The sequence below is a fragment of the Balaenoptera physalus genome, assembly GCF_965194825.1.
Source record: "Balaenoptera physalus genome assembly, chromosome: X".
NCBI lineage: Eukaryota > Metazoa > Chordata > Mammalia > Artiodactyla > Balaenopteridae > Balaenoptera > Balaenoptera physalus.
In genome coordinates, this window is record NC_138903.1 from 113,847,041 (window position 1) to 113,867,206 (window position 20,166).

At 37.8% G+C, this 20,166-nt stretch overlaps 1 protein-coding gene across 4 annotated transcripts in view; it reads left to right on the forward strand.

Annotated features, from left to right (window-relative positions):
* SLC25A14 (solute carrier family 25 member 14) overlaps positions 1-20,166 on the forward strand; it is a 45,799-nt gene that overhangs the window by 13,840 nt on the left and 11,793 nt on the right. For 3 of the 4 annotated variants that reach the window (XR_014258507.1, XM_082445406.1, XM_082445408.1), the window contains 4 exons: positions 731-826; positions 5,574-5,698; positions 6,494-6,629; positions 19,463-19,591. Coding sequence is in view for 3 of the 4 variants with exons in the window: in XM_082445406.1 (XP_082301532.1) it covers positions 731-826; positions 5,574-5,698; positions 6,494-6,629; positions 19,463-19,591 (486 nt within the window). In the remaining variant the exon portion in view is untranslated. The remainder of the gene's footprint in view (positions 1-730; positions 827-5,573; positions 5,699-6,493; positions 6,630-19,462; positions 19,592-20,166) is intronic. The other variant, XM_082445407.1, reaches the window with a different exon arrangement.

Genomic DNA, 20,166 nt, shown 5'->3' on the forward strand with positions numbered 1-20,166 from the left:
ATTTTTAAACTTTTTTCCTGCTTTTTTTATACTTCAATAAGCAATGCATGTTCAATGTAGTAAAAAGTGGAAGGCAGGAAAAAAACACAAAAGAGAAAAATGCCCACTTGGAGCTTCATCACTTAGACGTAAGCCACTGTCAACATTTGGGTGTGTATGTTCAGTCAGTCTCTTTGTTGAACATATGGTTATTTTTAAGTCTACATGTTTTTGATAAAAATGATATACCATACATACTGCTTTGCAACCTGCTTTTTCTATTTAGCAATTAATTGTTGACATTTTCCAATATCCACAAATATTATTCTACAATAAAATTTTATGGCGGCATAGTATTCCCTTAAATGGATGTATCATAGTTTATGCAACTAATCCTTTGTTGTTATTTTTGGACATAGAGGTTGTTTATAGTTTTTTACTAAACTAATCATAGTTTAAATGGATTATTTTCTACCACCACAGAGTACTCATTCTTTCTTTTCCCCAAATTTTCTTCCAACTCCAGAAATGATGGACTTAGTATGAGGAATGTGAGGCTGATAAAAATCATCTTTATAAAATATACTTTGACACAAATTACATTCTTTCTATATGTAGCTTAAGTCATTAATTTCATCATAATAGTAAGCTGATTTTTAATTCCCAAATACTGTTTTCTTCATTTTAACTGAGTGAATCATCTCATTTTGGTTCTCTGTCAAAATAAAATGTTCACCTCTTCCGATTTTAGATTCGAATGCAGGCTCAAGGAAGCTTGTTCCAAGGCAGCATGATTGGCAGCTTCATTGATATATACCAACAAGAAGGTACCAGGGGTCTGTGGAGGGTGAGTACTCTTTTCTTGGTATTATTCTTTACACAATTGCTAGAATTTGCAAAGATTACCTTTTATATAAAGCCATAAAATTGTGAATTGTCACCTTATACTATGTAAGATTCTTGCTAACCTAAAAAATAAGGTAAGAAGCTCCTTATCAGCTGTGAAAGGACCAAAACTTATCAGTCGTCTTTATTTCTGCTTAATGTTTGGGGATTGTATGTGTGAGAGAAGTTATATTGTTTGAGATAGCCATTTTGGTTTGTTCAAATTCACAGTGAGTTTAATTTTTCAATATATATTTTTGCCAGTTTTGTATTAACACAGCAATGTATGTTTATGGTAGTGTCTGTAGTGCTTATGATCAAAAGTTATTGCCTAAAACAACTTTTTTAACATTATAAAAGGTAAAAGATGTACTATAAAATGTTGAGAAAATATATAAAAGATAAAAATATCCAGTAGTCCCACTAGCTAGAGATATCACTGTTAACATTTTGTCATATTATCTTCCAGTCTTCTATCTATACTTTTTAAAACATTTTTGTTCCTGTAATTTTTTATCCAGTTTTAATCACTTAAGTTTGTAATATTAAATAAGACTACTAGTAGTAGAGAGTAGAATGGGAAATCCATTAATAGACTCTTAGAAGGGAGAGCGTTGCTTTTATTATTTCTTTATAATTTTCCCTAACTACTTACCATAAAATTTTCAAACATACAGACAAGTTGGAAGAACAGAACAATGAACACCTACATAGCTGGATTAAATGACTCAAAGTTTGGCCCTATTTGCTTTATCTACTTATGTATATACACACATGCACACATATACCCATACACACACACACACACACACACGTGCACACTCTCTTTTTTTTGTTGTTTAAATATCTAATGAGTCTCTCTCTTTCCTTTTTTTCCTAAACTATTTGAAAGGAAGTTGCAGACATCGTGGTACTCCCCTAAGTACGTCATTATGCATCTCCTAAGAATAAGGACATTCTCCTATATAATAACAATACCATTGTCACACCTAAGAAAATTAATAAGTCCCTAATATCTAATACCCAGTCCATATTCAAATTTCCTTTATTGATGAGATCAGGTCAGTTTTCTTATATAAAATGCTTCCTTGCATTTCCCCTGTATTTCCTGTAAGCTAGAAGTTAGATCTGTTGGCTTGATTAGATGCATGTTAAACATTTCTGGTAAGAGAACTTCATAGATGACACTATTTCATATGCATCACAGCAAGAGACACAAAATGTTAGTTTGTCCCAAAATTGGTGATGCCAAGTTCGTTTACTTGCTAAGATGATGCCTACCAGGTCTTATCATAGTAAAAGGTACGTTTTTTTTCCCCTTTGCAATTAGCAAGTGATTTGTAGGGTAATATTCTAACAACGTGCATATATCCTATTACTTAATGACCTTTTGCCAAATGATCTTAGCATCCGTTAATGATCCTTGACGTTTGCTTTTTGATAAAAAGCACTTGGAGGTACACTTTCTTTTCCTTTTTCTTTCTTTCTTTCTTTCTTTTTTTTTTTTTTTGCCACACTGCACGGCATGCGGGATCTTAGTTCCCTGCCCAGGGATCGAACCCGTGCCCCTGCAGTGGAAGTGTGGAGTCTTAACCACTGGACCGCCAGGGAAGTCCCAAGGTACACTTTCTTGGTTAGTCTAATTTAAAACCAGAAAATGGAACTAACTAGAGCTTTTTTCACAAACTAAGGCTAAGGAAAAGACAAAGACAGAACAATAAATAGAATTGGAGATTTTGTCAGGGGAACATAGCTACTTTGTTTTTAATTAAAATAATCTTTTAATTGTGGTAAAATACATATAAAATATCACATTTTTGTACAACCAGTCTCCAGAATTCTTTTCATCCTGCAAAACTGGAACTCTGTACCCATTAAACAACAGCTCCGCATTTCCTCTTCCCCTAGCCCCTGGCCACCAACCTTTTATTATCTCTCTATGAATTTGATGGTTCTGGGTACCTCATATAAGTGGAATCATACACTGTTTGTCTTTTTATTACTGGCTTATTTCACTTAGCATAATGTCCTCAAGGTTCATTCATGTTATCACATGTGTCAGAATTTCCTTTTTAAGGCTGAATAACGTTCCATTATATGCGTATACTACATTTTGTTAATCCAGTCATACATTAATGGACATTTAGTTTGTTTCTATATCTTGGCTCTTGTGAATAATGCTGCTGTGAACATGGATGTGCAGATACCTCTTCAAGACTGATGTCAATTCTTTTGTGTATATACCCAAAAGTAGGATTGCTGGATTGTATGGTAATTCTATGTTTAATTTTTTGAGGAACTGAACATAGCTACTTTTATGATCCAGGCTATTTACTCCATCCAGGCATGTAAGGAGAAGTGAAGTATATTGTGTTATGTATTCTTTTGACACAGACATGTATTATTTACATATTAAAATATGGGAATCTTTTTTTCATTTCAACAAGGAAATATGTTTACCTTTTTCTTCAAACACATGTCTGTATTTTATTTTCCTGCTTTGATTGTAACGTGGGTACTGGAAACATTTCACTTTCACTGGAAACACTTCACTTTCTTCCAAACTCCATTGTAAGAAATAACAACAGGAGTACAGTAATAAAGAGTAACTGGCACCTAGGTCAGAGTTAGACAGACAGTCGAGTAGTGAACTGGAGAGCACTTGCCCTGTTCATTGCTGTCATGCACCACGTTGAGTCCAGTGTGGCCAAATTTTCTGGGCTTTCGAGAGAAGCTGGAAATTTGCATTCCTGTGTGAAATATCCATTCCTGTGGTTTTGTTTTTGTTTTATGTTGACAGCTAATTCAGCCTTCTAAGAAACACTGTGTAGGCCACACAAAACATGTCTGTGACCTGAATTCAGCCCGTGGGGCCTTACGGTTCACCAAATTAGTCTTCTGAGGCCATCTTCTAACAGAGTTGAGCAGGTGGAAGGATCAGAGAGGAAGGTACTGCTGGGCCAGCCAGCCTGATGAGCAGAATCAAACATCTCCTGATGACAGCACAGCTACATCACTTCCACTTTATAAATGGAGTTTGGGAATTTAGAGATGATTGAACTCTTTAATTAAACAGGTATCACAGAAAGCAGTTGTTCCCCATGGTATGTTATTTTCAGTTTTTTAAATGATATTTAAATTTAAACACAATTGTAAAAGTAAAACATTCCTTGTGAAAATTTTTACAAAAATTTGGCATGTGTGTGTATGCCTTTTCCCCTAAAGTTAGAATAATACTATAAATAATTTTATGTCTTACCTTCTTCAGAGTTACAGACATTTTCTCGTGTCATTCATATTCTTCAAAAACAGGACTTTTAATGCTCTGGCAGTCCTGTGTTGTAACATGAGCTGTGATAGGAATACTGTACTAGTGAGTGAAAAGCTGATAGTGTTATCACAGGAGGACTCATAAGGAGGTACTCCTTTGCCTTGGCCTTCTCCCTAGCTGCATCATACCTTTGCTGTCATCCTAGTGTGTCCTTTCTGCACATCCTAAATTCTGTGAAATAAACTTGAAAGCTCTCCTCTCCCTACTGACTTTTGCTTCATGGTTTTATTTTTAATAACATCTTTATTGAGATAATTCATATACCATAAAAATTTGCCATCTTAAAGTGTACAATTTAATGTTTTTTGGATATCCAAAGACTTGTGCAACCATCACCACTGTCTAAGTTTAGAACATTTTTATCACCACAAAAAGAAACCCCATATCCATTAATAGTCACTTCCCATGACCTCCAACCTTCCCAGACCTAGACAACCACTAATCTAGTTTCTGTCTCTATAGATTTACCAATTCTGGCATTTCATGTAAATGGAATTATACAATATGTGGCATTTATGACTAGCTTCTTTAGTTTAACGTACTGTTTTTAAGTTTCATCTATGTTTTAGCATTTATCAGTACTTCATTTCTTTTTATGGCTGAATAATAATTCCATTGTATGTATATACCACATTTTGTTTATCCCTTCATCAATTAATAAGCATTTGGGTGGTTTGTACTTTTTGGCTATTATGAATAATGCTGTTATGAACATTCATGCACAAGTTTTTGCATAAATATATGTTTATAATTTTCTTGGGTATGTATCTAGATGTGAAATTGCTGGGTCATGTAGTAATTCTCTGTTTAACCTTTGAGGAATTGCCAAAGTGTTTATCACAGTGGCTGCCCTATATTGTATTCCCACCAGCAGTGTATAAGTGTATATCTTCTTTGGGGAAATGTCTATTAGATCTTTTGCCCATTTTTTAATTGGGTTGTTTGTCTTTTTATTATTGAGTTGTAAGAGTTCTTTATTTTGGATACTAGTCCATATATAATATATGATATATACTAGTCCAGATATATGATTTGCAAATATTTTCTCCCATTGTGTGGGTTGTCTTTTCACTTTCTTGGTGGTATCCTTTGAATCACAAAAATGTTTAATTGTGATAAAGTCCCATTTATCTATTTTATCTTTTGTTGCTTGTGCTTTGGGTGTCATATCAATGATTTTATTTTTTAGTACAGTAAGTGAATTGGGAATTTATAAATGTTCCGGTATTAGCTATTGATTTGAAGGAGGAATAACTCCTATACTTCAGACTTGGATTTTTTCTGTTATTTTTTAATTCCTGACTTACTTTGTTCACTTTTAGACTTATGTCGCTACCAGTGTATTTCCTTGGTGTCTCATGTCACTTATGTTTTGTAGGGTGTTGTCCCAACTGCTCAGCGGGCTGCCATTGTTGTGGGAGTAGAGCTACCAGTCTATGACATTACAAAGAAGCACTTAATATTGTCAGGGGTGATGGGAGACACAATCTTAACTCACTTTGTGTAAGTAGGATAGGTTGTACTCATTCCATATATTCAGTACTTTAAGCACAAAAAGCATCTTTCACTGAAGTCCTCATGTAGAATTGATAATGGGTACATATGGTCTAAATACCTTTTTCTCTCTCATCACCAGAACTTCAAGCCTTCTGATACAGGTACAGAGATTCCAGATGCTGTGGGCACTTTGGTACTTGGGGGCAGTGTCTAATACAGTAGCCTATCAGATGTCTGTAGGATTTGCATTTGTTCATACACAGCCTCTGTATCTAATAAACTCATCTTTTATTTGCTTTGGTTAATTTTGGATCAGAAAGCAAATTTTCTCAATGAGAAACAGAATAAAAGGGTGAAATTTTATAGGGCCTGTGAAACAAAACCACAGTTTTGGGCTGAAGACTGTTGCTAATTTCATCCTATGTTTTCTTCATCTTGCAACTTTTATGATATTTTACTACTCAAATGCATTTGGCATATGATGCTGTGGTTTGAAAAATTTACATAACTAATAGATGATGCATAATACTTCCTGCTTAGGGAACTTGCTAGACTTATAAACTGTCCCCTTAAAAAAGAAAAGGCTATCTGAATTTTGGATTGAAAAGTGAAGGGGACAACTTTTGAATAATGTAAAGATCAGTAAAGATTTTCTTTCTCTTTAGATTGTAATGAAAGGGCAAGTGCCAGGTTTTATCTGATGAGTCTGACTCATTGTACATTTATGTTTGGACTAATTTCAGTTTAAGCGGGCAGAGGTGCAAGTGGGGCAGTCTATCTTCTTAAAGTTTTTATCTTTAGTTCCAGCTTTACGTGCGGCTTGGCTGGGGCTCTGGCTTCCAATCCAGTTGATGTGGTTCGAACTCGCATGATGAACCAGAGGGCAATTGTGGGACATGTGGACCTCTACAAGGGCACTTTGGATGGTATTTTAAAGGTACACACACTGTGAACTTGGATTGTATTTTTAATTTTCTTTGATGTCTCAGACCTTCTTGCAGTCCTTATTCTTAGTTGCTGCATTTCATTCTGAAGATGGAAGAATCATTATGTCTATTTTTAGTAGCCTCTCAGAGTAATTCCTAGGTAGAAAAGCTGTCTCCTTGGCAATCTGCTGATGCACAGTGGTCCTTAATATTATTATTCCAGTTTGAATGCTTAAGACTACATGATACTTTTATCAATAGCACCATGTAGAATTACTGGTAGAAAGGACTTAACATATCCCACATTTGCCCATTTCAGACAAGGCAGAGATGCTATAATAGAAAATCTGGTACTTGGTTTCCGTTCAGCATTGTGCTGTTGTTCACGGTTTGGCTTTGAAAGTTTCTGCTATGTTGTGTTTGTAGGAAGCTGAATATCATACACGTATTATGTATTATATAATCATTCGTGATAATACTTCTACAAAAAACAAATTTGGAGCTAAAAATATGATACTGTCATATGGTTTCTCAGTTTAGTTAACAACTATTATCTATCAGGCACCATTTTAGTATGTACAGAAAAATTACAGTGCACCACATGTATACAAACAGATAATCAACACATCTTGTCAAGTGATAAACTCAGGGGTCTATGGGAGGAAATTTTAGTCCAATTTGGAAGTTTGGGATAGGTTTCCTGTAGATGGAGGCATCTAAAATAATAGTAACTCACATCTGTTGCTTTCCTGTGTATCGGGGACTGTCGTAATGAGACTTACATGTATTCATTCGTTTAATCCTCACCATTACAGCATACTGAAGTGCGAAGATTAACTAACCTGCCCAAGGTTTCACAGCTAGTAAGTGGGAGAGCTGGGATTTCAACTTAGACCATTGGCTTCAACCCAACATTCTTCACACTGTGGTGCCTTCCTCATGTTGGTGGCTGAGGGTTAGTTAGGTTATAAAGGATATTGAATGCTATGCTGAGATGCTTGGACTTATTCTTTTACTTGATGAGGAGCTATTGAAAGATTTTAATCAGGTCAGATTTACGTTTTAAATAGATCACACTGGCTTTGTGGAGACAGTTGTTCTCAATCTTAGATGCACACTGCAGTCACCTGGGGAACATTCACAGCTTCTGCACCCACCTTAAACCAATGACCTCAGAATGCCTGGGGTGGGAGCCAGGTTGTCAGTATTTTGAAAACTCCTCAGGTGATTGCAATGTTCGCCCAAGGTTGAAAACCATTAATCTAAGGGTTTGTGTCTTCTGTGCTAGGCACTGTTCTAGGTTGGTGAACAAAAAAGTCCTGGCCTTCGTGACATTTTAATTCTAATAGGAAGAGACAGATAAACACATAGGAAGTGAGGATAAGTAGACAAGTACAAAATACTCTTTCAAGAAGGCTGGCTAAGAGGAGATAGAGGGTATAATAATATAGTAATAGCATTTATTGAATGTTTATTATGTACCACACACTAGAGTATATCCTTTAACTCCCAGCAACCCTATAGAGTGGATAATATCTTTGCCATTTTATACAGGAGAGAACTCAGGTTCAGAGTAGCTAAGTATTTACCCAAGATTATACACCTAATAAGTGGCAGATCTGGGATTTAAATCAGGGTTTGTTTGATTCCAGAGTTTATACTTGTAACCACTATGCTGTATGATATTGTCAGAAACATATTTTCATGTTGACAGTAACCTTTAAGTACTTACATTTACTCACTCATTCACTTACTTGCTATTAAAATTCTTTAAAACAACTTTGCTCTTTATTGTCATCATACTTTTTTATTTTATCTATAAGAGTGCCATAACACTTTGGTGAATGAAATTATGCATTCATCTCTGACGTAGAAATGAGCAGCTGCAAATCTCATCCTGTTACCTCTATATTAAAACCCTTGAATGGCTTCTCTCTGATGCAAGGTCCATATGATTTGACCCCTTTTTACCTCTACAGCCTTATCTTTGCTACCTTTACTCTGTATTCCAGACATACTGAACAAGTTCTAGTACTAGACTTTTCTTTCATTCCCAAGTTTTCACCCATGCCATATACTTTGTTAGACGGCTAGCTTCTACTCATTCTTCAGATTGCATTATTTTTTCATAAAGGCCTTCCCTGACCATTAAACTGTGTATGTGTATGTAGTTTTATATACTTGCTCTGTCATAGCATTTAATATATTTTAAAAAACATCTTTTTTGATGTTTTTTTAACTTCATGAAATTCATAAAGTTCACCTATTCAGAGTGAATAGGCTTTTGGTATATTCACAGATATGTGCAACCATCATCACCACAGTCAACTTTAGAACATTTCATGACCTCAGAAAGAAACCCTGTGCCCTTTAGCTATTACCTCCCTATCTTCCCAGCCCTAAGAAACTACTAATGTACTTTTATCTCTGTAGATTTGCCTATTCTGGATATCTTATATAAATGGAATCATGCAATATGTGAGCTTTTTGACTGGCTCATTTCACTTATCATAATGTTTCAAGGTTCATCCATGCTGTAGCATGTATCAGTACAGGCATACCTCAGAGGTATGCTTCCAGACCACCACAATAAAGCAAATGTCGCAATAAAGCAAATGTCGCAATAAAGCGAGTCACATGAACTTTTTGGTTTCCCAGTGCATGTAAAAATTATGTTTACGCTATACAGTAGTCTATGAAGTGTGCATTAGTATTGTCTTAAAAAAAATGTACATACCTTGATTTGCTAAAAAATGTTAACCATCATCTGAGCCTTCAGTGAGTCATTTCTTTGCAATAGTAACATCAAAGATTACAGATCACCGTAACAAATATAATATAATGAAAAAGTTTGAAATATGATGAGAATTACCAAAAGTGACAGAGAGATACAAAATGAGCAAGTGCTGTTGGAAAAATGGTGCTGATAGACTTGCTCCATGCAGGGTTGCCACAAACCTTCAATTTGTTATAAATCCACTATCTGCAAAGTGTAGTAAAGTGAAGTGCAATAAAATGAGGTATGCCTGTACTTTGTTCCTTTTTATGGTTGGGTAATATTCTGCTGTATGGCTGTATCACATTTGTTACATTTTATTGTCTAGTTGAACCTTGAGCAACATGAGTTTGAACTGCACGGGTCCATTTATATGCAGATTTTTTTCAAGAGTAAATACTACGGTACTGCACAACCTGTGGTTGGTTGACTCTCTGGATGTAGAGGGCTGAAAATAAGTTATATGAGGACTTTTGACTGCATGGAGGGTCGGTGCCTCTAAACACCTGCATTGTTCAAGAGTCAATTGTAATTGCTTTTAATGGCTGTCTGCCCAGTAGACTCTAAGTTCCGTGAAGGCAGGGCCATATGCATCTTGTTTATCACTTTATCCACAGCAAATTATTTGTTGAATGAATGTATAACTTCATGAAGTAGCCTCTTGTCTCTGTGTATCTACAGAAGTTCTTGCTTGTTTTCACTCAACTGCCTCAAGCCAAAAAGTGTGCATCCCAGTTCTAATGTTTGGAAGAAGTTAGTCCCTGTTTTGGAGCTCTACGAGGATTCATATGGCTCATGAGAGTGTTAGAGGGTGTGTGTGTGTGTGTGTGTAAAAGTTTGTGTGTTCATTTACTCAACAAATATTTATTCAGATATTTAGTGGAGACTTTACTGTGCCAGACAGTGTTACGTGGTGGGATAGAATGGTGAAGAAGACCAACATGGTCCCTGCTTTTCTGGAGATTACATTCTAGTTGAGGGAGACAGACAATAAACACACAGGTAATAAACAGTGTAATTTTATTATTCCAAATCTTTTTTTGGTCACGCTGTGCAGCATGCGGAATCTTAGTTCCCCGACCAGGGATAAAATCCACGCCCCCTGCATTGGGAGTGCGGAGTCTTAACCACTGGACCACCAGGGAAGTCCAATAAACAGTATAACTTCAGATGGAAGTAAATACTATGAAGAAACTAACACAGCATAATGAGATAGTGACTTGGTGATAGTGGTGGGGAACTACTTCAGCTAGGATGGCCAGGGAAAGGCTGTGAGGAGGTGACATTTGAGCAGAGGTCTGAATGATGAGAAGAAGGTGGCCACGAGAAGATCTGAGAGAAAAGCATTCCAAAAAGAGGGAGTGGGTACAAAGGCCCTGAGTTGGGAATGAGTTGGACATGTTCAAGGGTTAAAAACAAGGCTGGTATGGCTGCATGTGATGAATAAAGGAAAAAGTAGTAGGAAATGAAACTGGAGAGAGAGGCAGGGGCTAAATCACGCAGGTCATTAAAGAAAATTTGCAGTTAGAATGAAATCCACTGGGAATTCATTGGAGAGCTTTAAACAGAAAAGTGACTATCTGATTTATAATTTTAAAAGATTGCTTTGGCTTCTCGGTGGAGATTGTAGACCAGTTCCAGGTGAGAGGTGATGGGGTTTGGTTGTATCTCTCAGGTGCCTTATCTTAGCAGTCTATGATTCTAGGTTATCTGTATCCAGGATTTATTTTGGTTGATTTTCACAATTTTCCAACATCAATTTTGGTCTGAGACCTATAGCATTTGCTGATGATCCATTGGGGCAAGCATATTACCACTATGTTTCCATAAATAGTGCCCTTAGTCTGTTACTATTTGCTTTAAAAATGATTAATAAGGATAATCGTATTGAGTGTTCTTAATCTATAGGATGGGATAAGGGATATTTAGACGTCTGGATTCTCATATTGTTGTCTTACCCAAATATTCATTTTTTAGTATACTGGTGGGTTTCACTTCACCAGTGGGAAGGCAAAGTAACATTTTTTTCAATGTAGAATACAATGCCTAACACACAGGAGTTACTTAATAGATATTTATGCATTAAACAGGAACTGTTTCTGTTGGTGAAATTCAATACACATCATCAATTTATGACCTTTGGTATGCATTATTTGTCATTTAATTCTTTTGTTTTTGAATTTTTGAATTTTATTTTATTTATTTTTTTATACAGCAGGTTCTTATTAGTCATCAATTTTATACACATCAGTGTATACATGTCAATCCCAATCGCCCAATTCAGCACACCACCACCACCACCCCCCGCCACTTTCCCCCCTTGGTGTCCATACGTTTGTTCTCTACATCTGTGTCTCAATTTCTGCCTTGCAAACCGGTTCATCTGTACCATTTCTCTAGATTCCACATATATGCGTTAATATATGATATTTGTTTTTCTCTTTCTGACTTACTTGACTCCGTATGACCGTCTCTAGATCCATCCACATCTCTACAAATGACTCCATTTCGTTCCTTTTTATGGCTGAGTAATATTCCATTTTATATATGTACCACATCTTCTTTATCCATTCATCTGTTGATGGACATTTAGGTTGCTTCTATGACCTGGCTATTGTAAATAGTGCTGCAATGAACACTGGGGTGCATGTGTCTTTTTGAATTATGGTTTTCTCTGGGTATATGCCCAGTAGTGGGATTGCTGGGTCATATGGTAGTTCTGGTTTTAGTTTTTAAAGTAACCTCCATACTGTTCTCCATACTGGCTGTATCAATTTACATTCCCACCAACAGTGCAAGAGGGTTCCCTTTTCTCCACACCCTCTCCAGCATTTGTTGTTTGTAGATTTTCTAATGATGCCCATTCTAACTGGTGTGAGGTGATACCTCATTGTAGTTTTGATTTGCATTTCTCTAATAATTAGTGATGTTAGCAGCTTTTCATGTGCTCTTTGGAGAGCTGTATGTCTTCTTTGGAGAAATGTCTATTTAGGTCTTCTGCCCATTTTTGGATTGGGTTGTTTGTTTTTTTAATATTGAGCTGCATGAGCTGTTTATATACTTTGGAGATTAAGCCTTTGTCCATTGATTCGTTTGCAAATATTTTCTCGCATTCTGAGGGTTGTCTTTTCGTCTTGTTTGTAGTTTCCTTTGCTTTGCAAAAGCTTTTAAGTTTCATTAGGTCCCATTTGTTTATTTTTGTTTTTATTTCCATTACTCTAGGAGGTGGATCAAAAACGATCTTGCTGTGATTTATGTCAAAGAGTGTTCTTCCTACGTTTTCCTCTAAGAGTTTTATAGTTTCCGGTCTTACATTTAGCTCTCTAATCCATTTTGAGTTTAGTTTTGTGTATGGTGTTAGGGAGTGTTCTAATTTTATTCTTTTACATATAGCTGTCCAGTTTTCCCGGCACCACTTATTGAAGAAACCGTCTTTTCTCCACTGTATATTCTTGCCTCCTTTATCAAAGATAAGGTGACCATAGGTGCGTGGGTTTATCTCTGGGCTTTATATCCCATTCCACTGATCTATATTTCTGTTTTTGTGCCAGTACCATATTGTCTTGATTACTCTAGCTTTGTGTATAGTCTGAAGTCAGGGAGTCTGATTCCTCCAGCTCCATTTTTGTCCCTCAAGACTGCTTTGGCTATTCGGGGTCTTTTGTGTCTCCATACAAATTTTAAGATTTTTTGTTGTAGTTCTGTAAAAACTGCCATTAGTAATTTGATAGGGATTGCATTGAATCTGTAGATTGCTTTGGGTAGTATAGTCATTTTCACAATATTGATTCTTCCAATCCAAGAACATGGTATATCTCTCCATCTGTTGGTATCATCTTTAATTTCTTTCACCAGTGTCTTATAGTTTTCTGCATACAGGTTTTTGTCTCCTTAGGTAGGTTTATTCCTAGGTATTTTATAATTTTTGTTGCAATGGTAAATGGGAATGTTTCCTTAATTTCTCTTTCAGATTTTTCATTAGTGTATAGGAGTGCAAGAGATTTCTGTGCATTCATTTTGTATCCTGCAACTTTACCAGATTCATTGATTAGCTCTAGTAGTTTTCTGGTGGCATCTTTAGGATTCTCTATGTATAGTATCATGTCATCTGCAAGCAGTGACAGTCTTCCTTCTTCTTTTCCAATTTGTATTCCTTTTATTTTTTCTTCTCTGATTGCCGTGGCTAGGACTTCCAAAACTATGTTGAATAACAGTGATGAGAGTGTACATCCCTGTCTTGTTCCTGATCTTAGAGGAAATGCTTTCAGTTTTTCACTATTGAGAATGATGTTTGCTGTGGGTTTGTCATATATGGCCTCTATTATGTTGAGGTAGGTTCCCTCTATGCCCACTTTCTGGAGAGTTTTTACCAAAAAAGGGTGCTGAATTTTGTCAGAAGGTTTTTCTGCATCTATTGAGATCATATGGTTTTTATTTTTCAGTTTGTTGATATGGTGTATCACATTGATTGATTTGCATATATTGAAGAATCCTTGCATCCCTGGGATAAATCTCACTTGATCATGGTGTATGATCCTTTTAATGTGCTGTTGGATTCTGTTTGCTAGTATTTTGTTGAGGATTTTTGCATCTATATTCATCAGTGATATTGGTCTGTAATTTTCTTTTTTTGTAGTAGTTTTGTCTGGTTTTGGTATCAGGGTGATGATGGCCTCATAGAATGAGTTTGGGAGTGTTCCTGCAATTTTTTGGAAGAGTTTGAGAAGGATGGGTGTTAGCTCTTCTCTAAATGTTTGATAGAATTCACCTGTGAAGCCATCTGGTCCTGGACTTTTCTTTGTTGGAAGATTTTTAATCACAGTTTCAATTTCATTACTTATGATTGGTCGTTCATATTTTCTATTTCTTCCTGGTTCAGTCTTGGAAGGTTATACCTTTCTAAGAATTTGTCCATTTCTTCCAGGTTGTCCATTTTATTGGCATAGAGTTGCCTGTAGTAGTCTCTTAGGATGCTTTGTATTTCTGCGGTGTCTGTTGTAACTTCTCCTTTTTCATTTCTAATTCTACTGATTTGAGTCCTCTCCCTCTTTTTCTTGATGAGGTCTGGCTAAAGGTTTATCAATTTTGTTTAGCATCTCAAAGAACCAGCTTTCAGTTTTATTGATCTTTGCTATTGTTTCCTTCATTTCTTTTTTATTTATTTCTGATCTGATCTTTATTATTTCTTTCCTTCTGCTAACTTTAGGTGTTTTTTGTTCTTCTGTCTCTAATTGCTTTAGGTGGAAGGTTAGGTTGTTTATTTGAGATTTTTCTTGTTTCTTGAGGGAGGATTGTATTGCTATAAACTTCCCTGTTAGTACTGCTTTTGCTGCATCCCATAGGTTTTGGGTCGTCGTGTTATCCTTGTCATTTGTTTCTAGGTATTTTTTAAATTTCCTCTTTGATTTCTTCAGTGATCTCTTGGTTATTTAGTAACGTATTGTTTAGCCTCCATGTGTTTGTGTTTTTTATGTTTTTTTCCCTGTAATTGATTTCTAATCTCATAGCGTTGTGGTTGGAAAAGATGCTTGATATGATTTCAATTTTCTTAAATTTACCGAGGCTTGATTTGTGACCCAGGATGTGATCTATCCTGGAGAATGTTCCATGTGTAGTTGAGAAGAAAGTGTAATCTGCTGTTTTTGGATGGAATGTCCTATAAATCTCAATTAAGTCCATCTTGTTTAATGTATCATTTAAAGCTTGTGTTTCCTTATTAATTTTCTGTCTGGATGATCTGTCCATTGGTGTAAGTGAGGAGTTAAAGTCCCCCACTATGATTTTGTTACTGTCGACTTCCTCTTTTATAGCTGTTAGCAGTTGCCTTATGTATTGAGGTGCTCCTGTGTTGGGTGCATAGATATTTATAGTTGTTATATCTTCTTCTTGGATTGATCCCTTGATCATTATGTAGTGTCCTTCTTTGCCTCTTGTAATAGTCTTTATTTTAAAGTCTATTTTGTCTGATATGAGAATTGCTACTCCAGCTTTCTTTTGATTTCCATTTGCATGGAATATCTTTTTCCATCCCCTCAGTTTCAGTCTGTATGTGTCCCTAGGTCTGAAGTGGGTCTCTTGTAGGCAGTATATATATGGGTCTTGTTTTTGTATCCATTCAGCTAGCCTGTGTCTTTAGGTTGGAGCATTTAATCCATTCACGTTTAAGGTAATTATCGATATGTACGTTCCTATTACCATTTTCTTAATTGTTATTGGTTTGGTTTTTTTTTTAACATCTTTATTGGAGTAAAATTGATTTACAATGGTGTTAGTTTGCTTTATAACAAAGTGAATCAAATGTGTATATGTATACATATATCCCCGTATCTCCTCCCTCTTGTGTCTCCCTCCCACCCTCACTATCCCACCCCTCTAGGTGGTCACAAAGCACCGAGCTGATCTCCCTGTGCTATATGGGTTCGTTTTTGTAGGTCCTTTTCTTCTCTTGTGTTTCCCACTTAGAGAAGTTCCTTTAGCATTTGTTGTAGAGCTGGTTTGGTGGTGCTGAATTCTCTTAGCTTTTGCTTGTCTGTAAAGCTTTTGATTTCTCCATCGAATCTGAATGAGATCCTTATCAGGTCAAGTAATCTCGGTTGTAGGTTCTTCCCTTTCATCACTTTAAATATATCGTGCCACTCCCTTATGGCTTGTAGAGCTTCTGCTGAGAAATCAGCTGTTAACCTTATGGGAGTTCCCTTGTATGTTATTTGTCGTTTTTCCCTTGTTGCTTTCAATAGGTTTTGTTTGTCTTTAATTTTTGTCAGTTTGATTATTATGTGTCTCAGCGTGTTTCTCCTTGGGTTTATCCTGCCTGGGACTCTCTGCGCTTCCTGGACCTGGGTGGCTATTTCCTTTCCCATGGTATGGAAGTTTTCAACTATAATCTCTTCAAATATTTTCTCGGGTCCTTTCTCTCTCTTTTCTCCTTCTGGGACCCCTATAATGCGAATGTTTTTTTTTTTTAAATAGCTGAACTTTTTTAATTAATTAATTAATTATTTATTTATTTATTTTTAAATTTTTTAAATTTATGGCTGTGTTGGGTCTTCGTTTCTGTGCGAGGGTTTCTCTAGTTGCGGCAAGCGGGGGCCACTCTTCATCGTGGTGCGTGGGCCTCTTCACTATCGTGGCCTCTCTTGTTGCGGAGCACAGGCTCCAGACGCGCAGGCTCAGTAATTGTGGCTCACAGGCCCAGCTGCTCCGTGGCATGTGGGATCTTCCCAGACCAGGGCTCGAACCCGTGTCCCCTGCATTGGCAGGCAGATTCTCAACCACTGCGCCACCGGGGAAGCCCCAATGCGAATGTTGTGTTTAATGTTGTCTCAGAAGTCTCTTAGGCTGTCTTCATTTCTTTTCATTGTTTTTTCTTTATTCTGGTCCACAGCAGTGAATTCCACCATTTCTGTCTTCTAGGTCACTTATCCATTCTTCTGCCTCAGTTATTCTGCTATTGATTCCTTCTAGTGTAGTTTTCATTTCAGTTATTGTATTGTTCATCTCTGTTTGTTTGTTCTTTAATTCTTCTAGGTCTTTGTTAAACACTTCTTGCATCTTCTCGATCTTTGCCTCCATTCCTTTTCCAAGTTCCTGGATCATCTTCACTATCATTATTCTGAATTCTTTTCCTGGAAGGTTGCCTATCTCCACTTCATTTAGTTGTTTTTCTGGGGTTTTATCTTGTTCCTTCATTTGTTACATAGTCCTCTGCCTTTTCATTTTGTCTGTCTTACTGTGAATGTGGTTTTTGTTCCACAGGCTGCAGGATTGTAGTTCTTCTTGCTTCTGCTGTCTGCCCTCTTATGGATGAGGCTATCTGAGAGGCTTGTGCATGCTTCCTGATGGGAGACACTGGTGGTGGGTAGAGCTGGGTGTTGGTCTGGTGGGCAGAGCTCAGTAAAACTTTAGTCCGTTGATCTGCTCATGGGTGGGGCTGAGTTCCCTTCCTGTTGGTTGTTTGGCCTGAGGCGACCCAGCCACTGGAGCCTATAGGCCCTTTGGTTGGGCTAATGGCAGACCTCGGGAGGGCTCACGCCAAGGAGTACTTCCCAGAACTTCTGCTGCTAGTGTCCTTGTCCCCATGGTGTGCCACAGCCACCCCCTGCCTCTGCAGGAGACCCTCCATCTCTAGCAGGTAGGTCTGGTTCTGTCTCCCACGGGGTCACTGCTCCTTTCCCCTGGGTCCTGATGCACACACTACTTTGTGTGTGCCCTCCAAAGTGGAGTCTCTGTTTCCCCCAAACCTGCTGAAGTCCTGCAATCAAATCCTGCTAGCCTTCAAAGTCTGATTCTCTGGGAATTCCTCCTCCCGTTGCCGGACCCCCAGGTTGGGAAGCCTGACGTGGGGCTCAGAACCTTCACTCCAGTGGGTGGACTTCTGTGATATAAGTGTTTTCCAGTTTGTGAGTTACCCACCCAGCAGTTATGGGATTTGATTTTATTGTGATTGCACCCCTCCTACCATCTCATTGCGGCTTCTCCTTTGTCTTTGGATGTGGGGTATCTTTTGTAGTGAGTTCCAGTGTCTCCTGTCTATGATTGTTCAGCAGTTAGTTGTGATTCCGGTGCTCTCGCAAGAGGGAGTGAGCGCCTGTCCTTCTACTCCGCCATCTTGAACCAATCTCTGTGTCATTTAATTCTAATAACCACTCAATTGGCATATGTAGGACCTCCGCTGTATAAAACAGAAAACTTAAACTCAAAGCATTTTACACTATTCCTCATCTAATCCTCTGGTCATTCACATGAGGTCAGCCATGGCATTACATACACAGAATTTACAGTGATGAAACAGATTCAGAGAAGGACAGTGACTTGCCCAACTCCTCTTCCCCTACCCTGCTTTAGTTTTCTTATTAGTACTTATTATTTGTGAATATAATATATGTCAATTTATGTATTCGTTTGTCAGCTCCACTAGAGTATGCACTCCATGAGGGCAGGGAATGTATGTTATCTGTGGCTGTGTAACAAATTACTCAAAAACTCAGTGCCTTAATACAACATGCATTTATTATGTCACAGTTTCTGTGAGTTAGGAATTCAGAAGCAGCTTAGCTGAATGATTTCAGCTTAGGCTGTCTCATGAGGTAATAGTCCAGATGTCAGCTAGGGTTGTAATCATCTGAAGGCTTGACTGGGGCTGGGACATCTGCTTTAAGGATCACTCATGTAGTTGTCAGCAGGAAGGCTTTGTTTCTCTCTGGCTATTGGCTGGAGGGCTTAGTCTCTCACCACATGGGCTTCTCTTCATGACATGGCGGCTGGCTTCCTCCATAGTAAATGATCAAAGACAGACAAGGCAAAACCTTATTTTTTTAAAAAATTTATTTATTTATTTATTTATTTATTTATTTTTGGCTGTGTTGGGTCTTTGTTTCTGTGCAAGGGCTTTCTCTAGTTGTGGCAAGCAGGGGCCACTCTTCATTGCGGTGCGCGGGCCTCTCACTATCGCGGCCTCTCTTGTTGCGGAGCACAGGCTCCAGACGCGCAGGCTCAGTAGTTGTGGCACACGGGCTTAGTTGCTCCGCGGCATGTGGGATCTTCCCAGACCAGGGCTCGAACCCGTGTCCCCTGCATTGGCAGGCAGATTCTCAACCACTGCGCCACCAGGGAAGCCCCAAAACCTTATTATATACAAAATGTCTTTTATAGCATAGCATTGGCGGTGATGTACGTTCACTACTGCCATACTCTATTGGTGACACAGACCAATCCTGATATGTTGTGGGAGGGACTACACAAGGGTGTGAATAACTGGAGTTGGCTTTCATCAGGGTCCATCTTGGAGGCTGGCTACCACAGACACTTTCTCTCTTGTTTACTATTATTACTATTATCTCAAAATGTAGAAGAGTACCTTGCATATTGTAGGTGCTTAGTAAATATTTGTTGAATGAGTGGGTGGGTGGATTTAGAACACAAAATGTATGTCTTTAGAAAAAGGACCATTCATGGATCCTAAGTTGTTGGGGAGGGGCATGGAAGATGAGTACTAAAATAAAAATAATTGTCAGATGTAAAGTGTAAGGAGAATTCACTCTTATTTTTTTTATTATATCTTTCCCTCAGATGTGGAAACATGAGGGCTTTTTTGCACTCTATAAAGGATTTTGGCCAAACTGGCTTCGACTTGGACCCTGGAACATCATTGTATCCTTTTGGAACATGAGAATGAAAGTAAATGCTTCAAGCTCCCAGGTAATTCTAGGCTATAGGAAGGAAAATTTGATTATTGAAGCCTTTAGGCAAGTGAGAATCTACTCAAGCATTCTAATGGTGACCACTGTGGGTGGAACTAAGTACAGAAATGGCTTTCAGTTGGAGTCTAATACAAACTAAAGGGATTAGAAAAGAAATGGCAAAGTTTCTATTCCTCTTTAAAACAAACAACAACAACAAACACAGCCAAATCTGGAAGGGGCTAGGAAGTTTTGGGAAACCCTGCTAGGAGATGTCCACAGGAAGGTCCATGCTGAGGTAGTCCATATTTCCTACCCCTAAGTGTATGACTAAAATAGCTGGGGAAATAATAAGGCAGAAAACACTCATAGAGCAAAAGAATCCAGAGCGAAGCAGGGCTCCTTCCTCATGGATGACCCTCCTTCCTTTAGCTGTGTTTGAGTGCCTCCTATGGGCAGAGCCATGAGTTGGATAGTGTGTGTGGTGGTGTTTGTACAGTGGTGAGCAGTTCAGGGTTGAAAAGTAATCCTTGCCCTTGTGGAGTCTATAGGTTAAGGGAGATAGTATCTCCCTCCCTCCTTGGGATTCCTCTG